Here is a 13,471-nt window from a genome sequence, read left to right as displayed (position 1 = left end):
CATTCCCCAAAGCACACTGCTTCTTCTCCCGTGCGGGCGGGGAGCTCGTCGCAGTCATGCTGTTTACACACACCTGACTCTCATTCACTCACTCATCCCATCTCCTATTTAAGCCCCTCACCTCCACACACTCGCGGTCCGTTATTGTTTGTGCATGATCGTATGTGTTGGTTCATGGCGGTCTGTGTAATCGCATATATGTATCCCGCAACGTACCCTTCTTCTCAGACTCCGCATTCTGTCAACGGCACACCGGATTACCCCGATCCTGCTGTGTTCCACGTTCAGGCTGTCTGCACCACGTTTATCCGTTGCTGCCCAGCACTGCGCTTTCCATAGCGTGGATCCGTGGATTCTCTACACGAACTGTCTCTGCTTTCACAGAACTCCGTGGAACGGAGCGCACCACTGGATATTACTGCTTCACTACAAGTATTGGTGGATTATCTCCTGAGATTTGTTTGCGTTTACTTCGGCTTACGCCTCCTTATCCGCATTACAGGTTATCTCGATCCGCATGACCAATCAAACAAATCGCGGCAACGCTGTTGTGTAAAAAAAAACCTCCAAAAACACGTGCATGCACATTCTCATTTATTAACGCACATCATGTATAATAAAATCATGTACATAAATAAATTTTAAGCAAGTTAATATATTGCCTCCATATTAGTTTTCGTTTGTCTCGATCATCGGTTATCTCAACCCTTTTTGGCGTCCCCTAGGCTGGCGACATAACCGGGTTCCACTGTATATCAAATAACAGACCCATTTCAAATCTGCCCTTTAAATCTAAGATTTTAGAAAAGATTGTGTCTGCCCAGTTATGTCCTTCTTACAAGAAAACAATTTATTTGAAGAGTTTCAGTCAGGTTTAGGCCCCATCATAGCACAGAAACTGCTCTAGTTAAAATCACAAATTACCTATTTTTAGCTTCTGAACAAGACTACATCTCTCTGTTAGTTTTACTAGATCTTAGTGCTGCATTTGACACTATAGACCATGACTTTCTCCTGGATCGCTTACAAAATTACATTGGCATTCAGGGACAGGCATTACCATTGATTTAAATCCTACCTGTCTGATCGTTACCATTTTGTAGATTTAAATAGAGAACTATCCAGGTTAATTCAAGTAAACTATGGGGTGCCACAAGGTTCAGTTATAGGACCCCTCCTTTTCACAATATACATACTTCCCATGGGAAATATTGTTAAAAGGCATGGGATTAGCTTCCACTGTTATGCTGATGGTACCCAGCCATATATCTCATCAAAACCAGACAATACAGCTCAATTGGCTCGGTTAACTGAGTATGTTAGAGAATTAAAAGATTGGATAAAGCATAAGTTTCTATTATTACATTTTAATAAGACAGAGATTTTGCTCATCTGCCCAAAAAACAGTAGACAGCATTTTAAACTGCGTTTAGAAGCATGTACTGTAAATAGTAGTTGAACAGAAAAAGACCTGGGGGTTATTTTTTAGACAGCAACTTGTCTTTTTAAAATCATAACCATATTACCAAATCTTAGAAATAATGTTAAGCTAAGAAACATATTGTTTATATCTGATGCAGAAAAGCTTGTCTATGCATTCATGACCTCCAGACTGGACTATTGTAATGCATTACTAGGTGGTTGTCCTGCATCATTAATAAACAAGCTACAGTTAGTCCAGAATGCAGCAGCCAGAGTTCTCACAAGGTCGAGAAAATATGACCATATATTTTTTTTTTTTTTACAAGTCAAGAGGCTTTTATTGTCATTTCTACTATACACAGTGGTACACAGTACACAGTAAAAAGGAGACAACATTCCTCCGGAACCCTGGTGCTACACTAAACAACAGCATAGAGCTACAACAACACAAGCTACATAAAGTGCATCGAGTGAAACCTAGTGCAAACAATGCAGATGAAAAACAGTACAGACAGACAGACAACACAATACAAGACAACACAATACAAGACACAAAATCCAATATAGCCCCAATCTTATAGTCTCTACACTGACTAGCTATTAATTTTTTTTATCGACTACAAACTATTGCTACTTACCTACAAAACCCTAAATTGTTTGGCTCCCATTTTGTTTAGCATGACCTACACATAACACATATGATCATACATCATACACAATACATCTGATCAAATGCACATTATCAACTTGTGATTATTATTATGAACAGCAGATACGCTAATTCCTCTCCACTGCTTCTCTTTCTCTACCCATCCCGAGGCATCCTGAGGTTGCGCCAGCTTGAGTCGTTTTCAACCTCATGAAGATCATGGACCTTTAAAGAAGTAGATGCGGACCCTGCAAACATCCTGAACCATCTAGAGACGTACCAGCGCCATTTGGATTCCACTTCTAGTGGAGTTTGGACATTGGGCCTCTTTAATGTTTATAGGCTCTGGCATGGAGAAGCTGGTGTTGGATCTATGATGATCGCAAATGTTGAGCTATTTTATGAGTTGCTCAGTAGCTCATGGTTCCATAAACTCAACTGACTGTATAAGACTGTAGAACGGACATTACTCATTATCTTACATTCCGGTGCTCATGTTAGTTTTCACCCTCTGGTGTTTAGTATTCATTTAAGATTTATAATCACACACTTGTTATCACCCAAATGAGGATGGGTTCCCTTTTTGAGTCTGGTTCCTCTCAAGGTTTCTTCCTCATAACATCTACACTCTCTCTCTCTCTCTCTCTCTCTCTCTCTCTCTCTCTCTCTCTCTCAAATTTTTTATATATATATATATATATATATATATATATATATATATATATATATATATATATATATATATATATATAAATTTTGTTGTTGTTTTTTATTGTATTGCATGAATTTGATTTGTTAAATTTTATTTTTAATTTAAACCCAGCATGCATTTTATAAAAAAACTGTTGAAGTTCAGAAATGTTAATAATAATAATAATAATAATAATAATAATAATAATAAACAACATTAATAAAAAAAAAGGACAAGCATTGCATTTCTTACCCCTAACCGTACCGAAATTAAACCGAACCATGCCTTAAAACCCGAGTGTGCCATAACACCCTTAGAAAAAGGGAGAACTTTTTGAACAAATACCTTTTACATAACCTAGGTGTGTGTTTGGGGTTATTGTCCTGTTGGAAAACAAATTATGTTCCCACTATGTGCAAACCAGATGGGGTGGCACATCTCTGCCACTGTGGTACTGCTGGTTGCCAAGTCTGCCCTCAATTTTGGATAAATCAAAAATAAGTTTACCAGCAAAGCACCCCCACACCATCATACTTTCTCCACCATGCTTCACAAAGGGAACTTTAGAGCTTTTTTAAAAGTAGAAGTGCACTTGAAGATACATTTAAAGTTTTTAAAGGTTTTTTTTTGATTGATTGACCTTCATTTCTTAAAGAAATCTTTCTTTTCTCTTTACATAACTCATAACTTTACATAACTCATAACTCAACACATAACTTGCCATAATATTGATGCATACATTAGTTATAGTAACATGAATATGGCTATTGACTCTGTACTTGTTTTTTATCTGCAAAAGACAGCTGATGGTCTAATGCACAATAAAATGGTCTAATGCACACCTGTGAACTGAAAACCTTTTCAGGTGACTTCCTTGTGAATCTCATGTGAGAATTCCAGGAGTTTGTCAAGTTTTCATTAAAACTAAATGTAGCTATGTTGGACAATCTAAAATATAAAAAAGTTGTTCAAGTTGTATTAATGTTCAATGAAAAAAAAGACAAATTAAGAAAAAACACAGGAGAAGGGGTGTCCAAACTTTTGACTGGTACTATATATTCTTTACATTTAATTTCAATTTACATTATAAATCTTTAGAACAAAACGAGAAATGCCAAATGTTAAATTGGAAATTACATTTTGAGTCAATGGCACACCCGCATGGCATCAAAAGGTGCACAACACTCAGGTTTAAATGGTGAAACGGTGAAAAAATAAATGTAAGCTAAATAGCAGCGATTAAACTTTTGACTGTTTTTAAATACAATATTTACACGAATTGTGTATTGTCAAATAAGTAGTAGTAGTAGCATTAATTTTAATGCCATGTCAGCATCTGAAGCTAACTTCATGGCAAAACAGAATGGGCCAATATTAGAATGGCAAAATATTTAGTTTTTTTCAGGTTTTAACAACAGGTCAGATTGAACAAATTTACCGCTGAGACTTCATGTGACTATTTGCTCTTCATTTGCTCAAGTGTACTGTTTGATGAAAAGCAAGAAACAAGGATAATCAAGTATACAGCTTTTTTTCTAGGTCTACAGTATTTAATGGAACCAGAAAGAGAGGTCTACAGTGTTTAAAAAATCTCTGCTAATTACCTAACTAATGATTTCTTGGTAAACTTAACATTTTGCAATTTTTTGCATGAAGGAACACTGTTTCCCACAGACCACCCACTAAACTCTGGAGTGCTCTGGACAGGTAAACACAGAAGACACTGCAGAAAGAAAAATGGAGGAACGGGAAGAAAACAGCAAAAGGCGAGGGAAAAATTCATATGGAAGCCTGCTTCCGCCACATAAAAAAAAAAAAGTTTAAATTCTGACTTCTTTTCTCGCAATTCCAACTGTGTTTCCGGCAATTAAGCAGGCAGGGTGGAGTGGGTGGAGAGGAGTGGCATGAGTGATTTGTGATAGAAGAGTATCTGCAAGAGTGAAAGGGAATGTTTATAGGACTGTTGTGAGACCTGCGATGTTCTATGGTTTAGAGACAGTGGTATTAATTAAAAGACAGGAGGTGGAGGTGGAGGTAGCAGAGCTGAAGATGTTGAGGTATTTGTTAAGAGTGACGAGGATGAACAGGATTAGAAATTTGTTTATTAGAGGAACAGCGCATGTAAGACTTTTTGGAGACAAGGTGAGGGAGGCGAGATTGAGATGGTTTGGACATGTGCAGAGGAGGGACATGGGGTATATCAGTAGAAGAATGCTGAGGATGGAGCCACCTGGAAGGAGGAAAAAAAGGAAGACCAAAGAGAAGGTTTATGGATGTGGTGAGGGAAAACATGCAGGTAGTTGGTTTGAAAGAGGCAGATGTAGTGGACAGGTGGGTATGGAGATGGATGATCCGCTGTGGCGGATTTATTTATTTAAAATAAAAATTTCCAAACAGAAATGCACACTGCATTAATCACACATTAATAAAATTAGTGCTGTTAAAATGAACTTGCGTTAACTTGTTATTAAGGCATTAATTATTGATTACGCCAAATGTATTGCGTTTAGTGAAAACTAAACCTATTCAGTGCATTTAATAGCCATATAATATTAAAATACAAATACAGTTCTGTTCAAAAAGTCCCTCTGCAGTGACCAGGTAGAAAAAAAACTATTTTATTTTTATATAATTATTCTCACTTGTATTTATTTACTGAATATCGCACAGTATCACGATGTGGTATTCTTGTCTCCGGTAAAGCTGCTGGAAATTTTCCACGCACTAAATCCGCCAGCTTTAAAAAAAAAACGTGCTTCGCTACCGCCTCTGGCCACTGCAGGGGGACTTTCTGAACACAGCTTACATGCATGCAAACTAATTCAGATTTAAAAAATTACATATTTTACTTTGATTTAATTGTAAGTAGAACAATATATATATAATTGTTTTTTTTTCCAGAAAATTACTGTTTTGTTCTGTATTTTAAATCAAATAAATGCAGGCTTGATAAGCATAACATTTTTAAAAACATTAAAAATAGTAATCTTTTTATTTTTAAAGTTTCCAAACTTTGACCAGTACTGTACTTCTGAATAATAACAGAAAACTGGTTAGCTAAATTCATAAATTTTTAATGAAATAGTTGGCTTACAATAGTTGGCTTACATTTAGCATATCTGAATTGCTGACTGGCTAGCTACTGAATAAATACTTACACTGTTCGAATCTTGCGCCCCGGTTTATTTTGGAATTGCATTTGCCACATAACTAATTTGTTTCACTGATTTTCCCAGTCTCTCTTGCAGATAGCACCATAGACCAAAAAACTTATAGGGAATTGTTTTTATGGAGTTCTATGTTGAAATAATTAAATTCATTAATGAAAATATAATTATTAATTATAAAATGAAGTAAAATGTTAATACACTACAGTACAGAAAGTAAAGAATGCGGTGACGTGGATCTTTACCTCAGCCACTTTTTTACATAGGACACTTCGAACAATAAATAAGCAGAGAAAGTATGCATAGGCTACGCTTCTACAGAACTGTATACTGTACAGTACATGTGATACAGTGTACTGTATTTCTAAGAATTTACACAAAATGCATCTCGCTATATTCTTGCAAATGTTTTCTGTGCGTTTAAAGTGTGTGGGAGTATGATATTTTAACAGCTTAAACAATTAATAAAAAAAGCATTTTTAGGGTGGTGTCCGTTTATCGTGGGCAGTTTTGGAACGTAACCACCGCGATAAACGGGGGATTACTGTATATACAAACTGTACGTGGTTGTAAATTCACAGCCTATCCTAGATTATTTTCTATAAATGGTCATACCATCTTTACTGTTTTATATAGTTGTACACATTTTGTCCATGAATATGTATTAAACAAAAAGTCTATTCTCTTCAGTTCAGAGTTGTTCTCCCCATGTGTCTGTATACGTGGGAATTTCTATCCAGTCAGATTTTAGCCATCAAATTAGGTGTTGCCAGGGTCAAATTTATCTGACATAAGGCCTTCAAAGTCAGCACTTGGGGACTCTTTGTTGCTTGAAGCATCATGAACCTTTTTTAATTTACTGTTTTCTTTACTGTAGAATTTGCACTGCCTTACTTTCAAATTCACAGGAAAACCAGATTGCACAGAATACCCCATGGTTATTTTACGAGGTTATTATTGATGCTTCTGTGAGAGATGAAGTGTGCTAGAGATGATGTAACCCTTCTGTAAAAATGTGAGCCTGATGAATCACGGGACTATCATCACGGAATATGGTAATACTAATAATAAATGATATACAATCAGCTGTGTAGGATGAAAAATATATTTCTAAACACATTTCATTTTCCACACTTGCTTGTAAAGTAGTTAAAATTCATGTTCATGTTAAATGTGTTAATTACTCATTATAGCCTTGTAAACATATGCGGTTGATTTAATTATATTTGAATTCACCACAAAGTTGACAGTTAATAACCCAATTCTAGTGTTTTCAGCGATCATCCTAGATGTTTTGTTTGCTTAATGCAGGCCAATAAATTTGTACTTTATGAAACACAGTAACATGAACATCTTTTCCACTACCATTAGATACGTCGTCCAAAGTGGCTGTTTAAATGAGAAGCTACAAACTGTGTCATTTAGGGTTAAAAGAACTACTGCCAGATAAAACATACTGATCACCGCTATATATACATTATGCATAGCAGTATAGCAGGATTTCTTTAAATTATGCCACTGTGTTAATGTGGAATAGCACTGTTTATAAAAACCTCACCTGCTAGGGACAGGGATGTGAGAAGATGTAGAGAGCTCTGCAGAAATATTTGTAACACGCAGTGGCAGCATGCCTCTCAATGAAATGATGGACTCTGCTTGCGTGTGGTCCTCTTGTCTTGGCCTGTTTAGGATAAAACGATGAAAACTGCTGCACTTTAGGACTTCTGCTGGCCCAATGTCCCTCTCGTCCTCCTCAGTTGCATAGGTAGTCTAAAACAAATATGATAAAGCAGTCACATTAGTTTAAGATCTATGTCAGACATGAGTCGTATGGAATTTACACATCACATTTTATTTAGAGTAACAATGCATATATAATATATATATATACACTATATAATAATATATATTATTATTAAACTTGAAAACATACACAAAAATTAGACTAAACAAACTGCTACTTAATGTGTCCGTAAGGTGACTGATTGCATTCGGTACACATGTGCACCAAACTGAAAGCCCTGTACCGAATACATACACCCCTAATACATACACACATACATACATACAGTGAGGAAAATAAGTATTTGAACACTCTGCTATTTTGCAAGTTCTCCCACTTAGAAATCATGGAGGGGTCTAAAATTGTCATCGTAGGTGCATGTCCACGGTGAGAGACATAATCTGAAAAAAATAATCCAGAAATCACAATATATGATTTTTAAACTATTTATTTGTATGATACAGCTGCAAATAAGTATTTGAACACCTGTCTATCTGCTAGAATTCTGACCCTCAAAGACCTGTTAGTCTGCCTTTAAAATGTCCACCTCCACTACATTTATTATTCTCAATTAGATGCACCTGTTCAAGGTTGTTAGCTGCATAAAGACACCTGTCCACCCCATACAATCAGTAAGAATCCAACTACTAACATGGCCAAGACCAAAGAGCTGTCCAAAGACACTAGAGACAAAATTGTACACCTCCACAAGGCTGGAAAGGGCTACGGGGAAATTGCCAAGCAGCTTGGTAAAAAAAGGTCCACTGTTGAAGCAATCATTAGAAAATGGAAGAAGCTGAACATGACTGTCAATCTCCCTCGGACTGGGGCTCCATGCAAGATCTCACCTTGTGGGGTCTCAATGATCCTAAGGAAGGTGAGAAATCAGCCCAAAACTACACGGGAGGAGCTGGTCAATGACCTGAAAAGAGCTGGGACCACCGTTTCCAAGGTTACTGTTGGTAATACTAGTACTAATGCTAGTAAATTATGGCGTGCCACAAGGGTCAGTTCTTGGACCCCTGCTTTTCACAATATACATGCTTCCATTAGGAAATATTATTAGAAGGCATGGAATTAGCTTCCATTGTTATGCTGATGATACCCAGCTATATATTTCATCCAAACCAGGCGATACAGCTCAATTAGCTCGCATAACTGAGTGTGTTGAAGAAATAAGAGATTGGATGACCCATAACTTTTTGCTATTAAATTCTGATAAAACTGAGATTTTGCTCATCGGCCCAAAAAATAGTACACAGAAGCTCCAGCATCTCAGCCTGCATTTAGACGGTTGTTCTGTAACTACTAGTTCAACGGTAAAAGACCTGGGAGTTATTTTAGACAGCAACTTATCTTTTAAAAATCACATCAATCAAGTTACAAAAACAGCCTTCTTTCACTTTAGAAATATTTCTAAGCTAAGAAATATCTTATCTATATCTGATGCAGAGAAGCTCGTCCATGCGTTTATGACCTCTAGAATAGACTACTGTAATGCATTACTAGGTGGATGTCCTGCATCATTAATAAACAAGCTTCAGTTAGTTCAGAATGCGGCAGCAAGAGTTCTTACTAGGTCAAGAAAATACGATCATATAACCCCAATCTTATCGTCCCTACATTGGCTTCCTATTAAGTTTCGAATAGACTACAAACTACTGCTACTCACTTATAAAGCACTAAATGGTTTGGCTCCCATGTATCTATCCAGTCTTTTAACACGCTACAATCCGTCACGCTCCCTGAGATCTCAAAACTCTGGGCTTCTAGTAGTTCCTAGAATAGCAAAGTCCACTAAAGGCGGTAGAGCATTTTCACATTTAGCTCCTAAACTCTGGAATAGTCTTCCTGACAGTGTTCGGGGTTCAGATACACTCTCCCAGTTTAAGTGTAGATTAAAAACATATCTTTTTAGCAAAGCCTACACATAACACACATCACACACATCACATCACAACCTTGTGCTCCAGAATATATGATCACATGCACATTATCAACTTGTGCTGTTAATATCATGAACAGCAGATACGCTAATTCCTCTCCACTGCTTCTCTTTCTCTCCCCATCCCGAGGCATCCTGAGGTTTGGCCAGCTCCAGTCACGTCCCACCTCGTGAAGATTATGGACCTATGGATGATCATGGAGAAGTAGATGCCGAGTGTTTAAAGGCCCTGGCATGGAGAAGCTGATGCTGGATCTATGATGATCACAAATTGTTCTGTATTGTTGAAAGATTTATGACCAAACTCTTGATGTCACCCATATGAGGATGGGTTCCCCTTTGAGTCTGGTTCCTCTCAAGGTTTCTTCCTCATATCATCTAAGGGAGTTTTTCCTTGCCACTGTCGCCACGGCTTGCTCATCAGGGACAAACGCACACCATTCACCTTCACTGTTGTTTTCTGTAAAGCTGCTTTGAGACAATGTCTGTTGTGAAAAGCGCTATACAAATAAACTTGACTTGACTTGACTAATACACTAAGACGTCATGGTTTGAAATCATGCATGGCACGGAAGGTTCCCCTGCTTAAACCAGCACATGTCCAGGCACGTCTTAAGTTTGCCAATGACCATTTGGATGATCCAGAGGAGTCATGGAAGAAAGTCATGTGGTCAGATGAGACCAAAATAGAACTTTTGGGTCATAATTCCACTAAACGTGTTTGGAGGAAGAAGAATGATAAGTGGTGCCAGAAAGCTTTACATATTAAAAATAAAAAATAAAATAGAATCGCATGGTATCAAACTAAGCCTCCGATCCCTGGAGAGAACTATGACTAACAATAAGCTCTGGAGGAGACAGAACAAGGCAGATAAAGCAGAGGAGCCTCGTTTACACACCAACAGCTTCAAACTTCAGTCTGACAACATGGTTACCAGTGGATGCACCAGAAATGTTGGATGTTTACAAGAAATACATTGGAATTGCGAGAAATAAAGTCGGAATTAGGCAAAAAGATTTTAAACACAGATGATGCTGCAGAATGAAAAATGGAAAAGCAGGGACAAAAGAGTGAGGGGTGAGGAGATGATTCAGACCAAAGAATTTAAATATTTGTATTTTGCATTTTGATGTAATATATAGCAATTAAAGGCATTAAATGGCTTTATCCTTCACAAATATGTAATTTCTGCAATAAAAATAAAAAAGACCAGTCTTAATTTTTCTTGTATTGCTCTTTAATAAAGGAAAAAGTACTTTTTATCCGATTAGAAATCGAGTATTTTACCAAATATTCCATTGAATAATCAATCTATGGAATAATCGGTATAATACTAAAACGATCGATAGCTGCAGCCCTACTAAAAAACTCTTCTAATACACACTCCTTGGGTTTGTCTTCACCTGGAGAGTTTTAAAATAGTTTAGCATATAAATCCCATGTCTACTTGACATACAGTCTTCCCCAGAAGGACACAGTAGTCAGCATTTCCTGGAAGAGCTGCTACAAATAATTCTGCAATTTAATGGTACTGCCACACACTGCCAGAATGCATCCCATAGGCAGTAACAGGAACACACCATTTTAGACATGGCCCATCATTTTTATTATTATGGAGGTATTGAAAATGCATTTTTTAAGTTTATATGCCACGATTGTTTTTTGTTTATGATTAAAACCTTTACAAACCTTTGTTTTTTTTTTAGGGTGCATTCTTAAATATTATTTACTGGAAAAAATCTCCTTCTTTGACAGCAGAATCTAACTGTCTGCTTTTGATGTCATCTGGATCAAACAATATGTCTTCCTCATTTGCCTTGATGCCTTGGCTGATATTAAGCCACACATAATTGCTGTATGACTTTTTCTCTGTTTTACCACAAACAGCAAAAAGAATTGGTCACAAGTATTGATTTTATTTGGATTTTACTTCTGTTCATTTACTTTCCATTATGTTAAGTGATAATAAAAAAAATCTATTAAAACTTTTTTTTTTTTTTTTTTTTTTAAAGCATTCTTACTTTACAGCATTTTACATCACACCTGCATAAAACTTTGACACAGTACTCTGTTTTTTATAAAATGTACACACACAAAATTATTAATTATATTTTTTGGATGACCTACTTCAGCATCTTGCATAGACTCATAATTGAGGGACTCTAAAACAAGATGTAAATGCCTAGCTCTTGGGGAATTATGGGAAATAAAAGAGTGCCCCATTTATTATAAATCACTGGTTATAAGCAACAAATATTTGCTGCTCATCATTCAGGGGTGTTTTCTGGATTGGTTGCATGTTTGGTTCCAAAGGGCCAAGCTAGAGTTGAGCACTCCTCATTTAAACAAAGACAAATCCCTGCCTGTGGTATTTGGCAAACCAGCTTTGTGCACATAAACCATTTCTGAATGTCATTCAGTTCCAGCAAGTCCAAGATAACTACTAGAGTTCGACCGATATGGGTTTTTCTCTGGCTGCTGCCGATATTTAGAAATCAGAACAGCCGATGGCCTATATATGATGGCGATTTTTTTGGCTGATTTTCTTTTTTTTCTTCCTTCATTTCATAAAATCTAACACTTTTATGGAGAAAAAAATTAGACAGAAATTTGCTTAAATTAGTACCTGTGTTGATTAAATTTTGTACCTGTGCCTACCTGTAGCCTAAACTATAGTTGGCTGAAGGATAGCTAACAATACAGTTTCAAAAAGGCAGCAGAATATCTAACCGATAAAATATATAAGGCTAGATTTTAAAGCCTTATATATTCCGGTATAGACCAAGTGGACGGTCAGCTACAGTTTTTTTAGGCTCTAGCTGGACGTCATCAACTGTTTTTCGGCTGATTCTGCATCACAAATCCGTGGCAGAGTTTGTCAGTGAGAAAGAGAACTCTGAGTGGCTATTCACAAACAAACGAAACACGCTTTTTGTCATTCTTGCTCTTGTCTTTGTAACTGAGCAGACATGATCAGTTACACAAACGCTACACAATTCCATTAGTAGTGATTGCGGAAGGTGTAAACGCTGCTTGCTTTATATATTTACAGTTCTAGCTCTTCTGGTTTCCCTGTTCGGATGAGGAATTCAGACTACTGCCACATGCTTGTATGGGAAAGTTAAGTTTTCTTACACAATCGCAGACCTACACGTACGGTTTGGTGTGTCAGATGCACCTGCGTAATTTGCAGCACAATAGTCTGATGGCGATTAATTTAAAAATGGCAACAACAAAAAAAAGAAATCAACCCGATTAATCGCCCGACTGAACAATCAGTCAACCTCTAATTACTACTGCTTGTAGCTGCAAGCAGCAATCCTAGAATCCTTCAGTATAAACAAGTAGAGCACATAGAATGTAGCCTGGTTAAATGGTTGTACTGAATTGGTGAGTGCAATAATGTTTATATCCAAATATTAAGATGACACTTGTGTGTGCATTATCATTAAATGTAGCCTCACAGGGATGAATTGTGTGACCTGCTTCAGAATTAAGGGCACTTCTCTTTGTTCACCTTTAAGATGAACATCTTAATATTAGCAAGGTTGGATGGATTATGAAGGTAACAGTATCATGATGTCTCTTGCCATTAAAGAAGCCGAGGCCATCTATACATTATAGACATTACATTAAAACTAAAGCAAAGTTAAAACCTTCATCTGTACAAAGCTATTAGCAAATAAAACTTGGAGTCTATATTGTCACAAAATGATCAGATTAAATTTTAATTTAATTAAATTTTAATTTAATTAGATTAAAAGATAGCATAGCTACTCTGTAAACCCCTGTTAGTTTGTTGTTGAAAACTGC

At 36.7% G+C, this 13,471-nt stretch overlaps 3 protein-coding genes across 3 annotated transcripts in view; 1 reads left to right on the top strand and 2 right to left on the bottom strand.

Moving 5' to 3' along the window:
• Positions 1 to 13,471, top strand: part of LOC310715085 (uncharacterized protein) — a 401,686-nt gene that overhangs the window by 13,665 nt on the left and 374,550 nt on the right. The window lies entirely within an intron of this gene.
• gss (glutathione synthetase) overlaps positions 1 to 13,471 on the bottom strand; it is a 152,043-nt gene that overhangs the window by 99,052 nt on the left and 39,520 nt on the right. The window lies entirely within an intron of this gene.
• Positions 1 to 13,471, bottom strand: part of slc2a4rg (SLC2A4 regulator) — a 64,146-nt gene that overhangs the window by 46,515 nt on the left and 4,160 nt on the right. The window contains exon 2 of the mRNA XM_083521222.1: positions 7,488 to 7,699. Within this exon, the coding sequence (XP_083377348.1) occupies positions 7,488 to 7,699 (212 nt within the window). The remainder of the gene's footprint in view (positions 1 to 7,487; positions 7,700 to 13,471) is intronic.

This window comes from Silurus aristotelis, assembly GCF_946808225.1.
Source record: "Silurus aristotelis genome assembly, chromosome: 19".
Taxonomy (NCBI): Eukaryota; Metazoa; Chordata; class Actinopteri; order Siluriformes; family Siluridae; genus Silurus; species Silurus aristotelis.
Note: the sequence above shows the minus strand (reverse complement) of the source record. Positions and strands in the feature narration are given on the sequence as shown.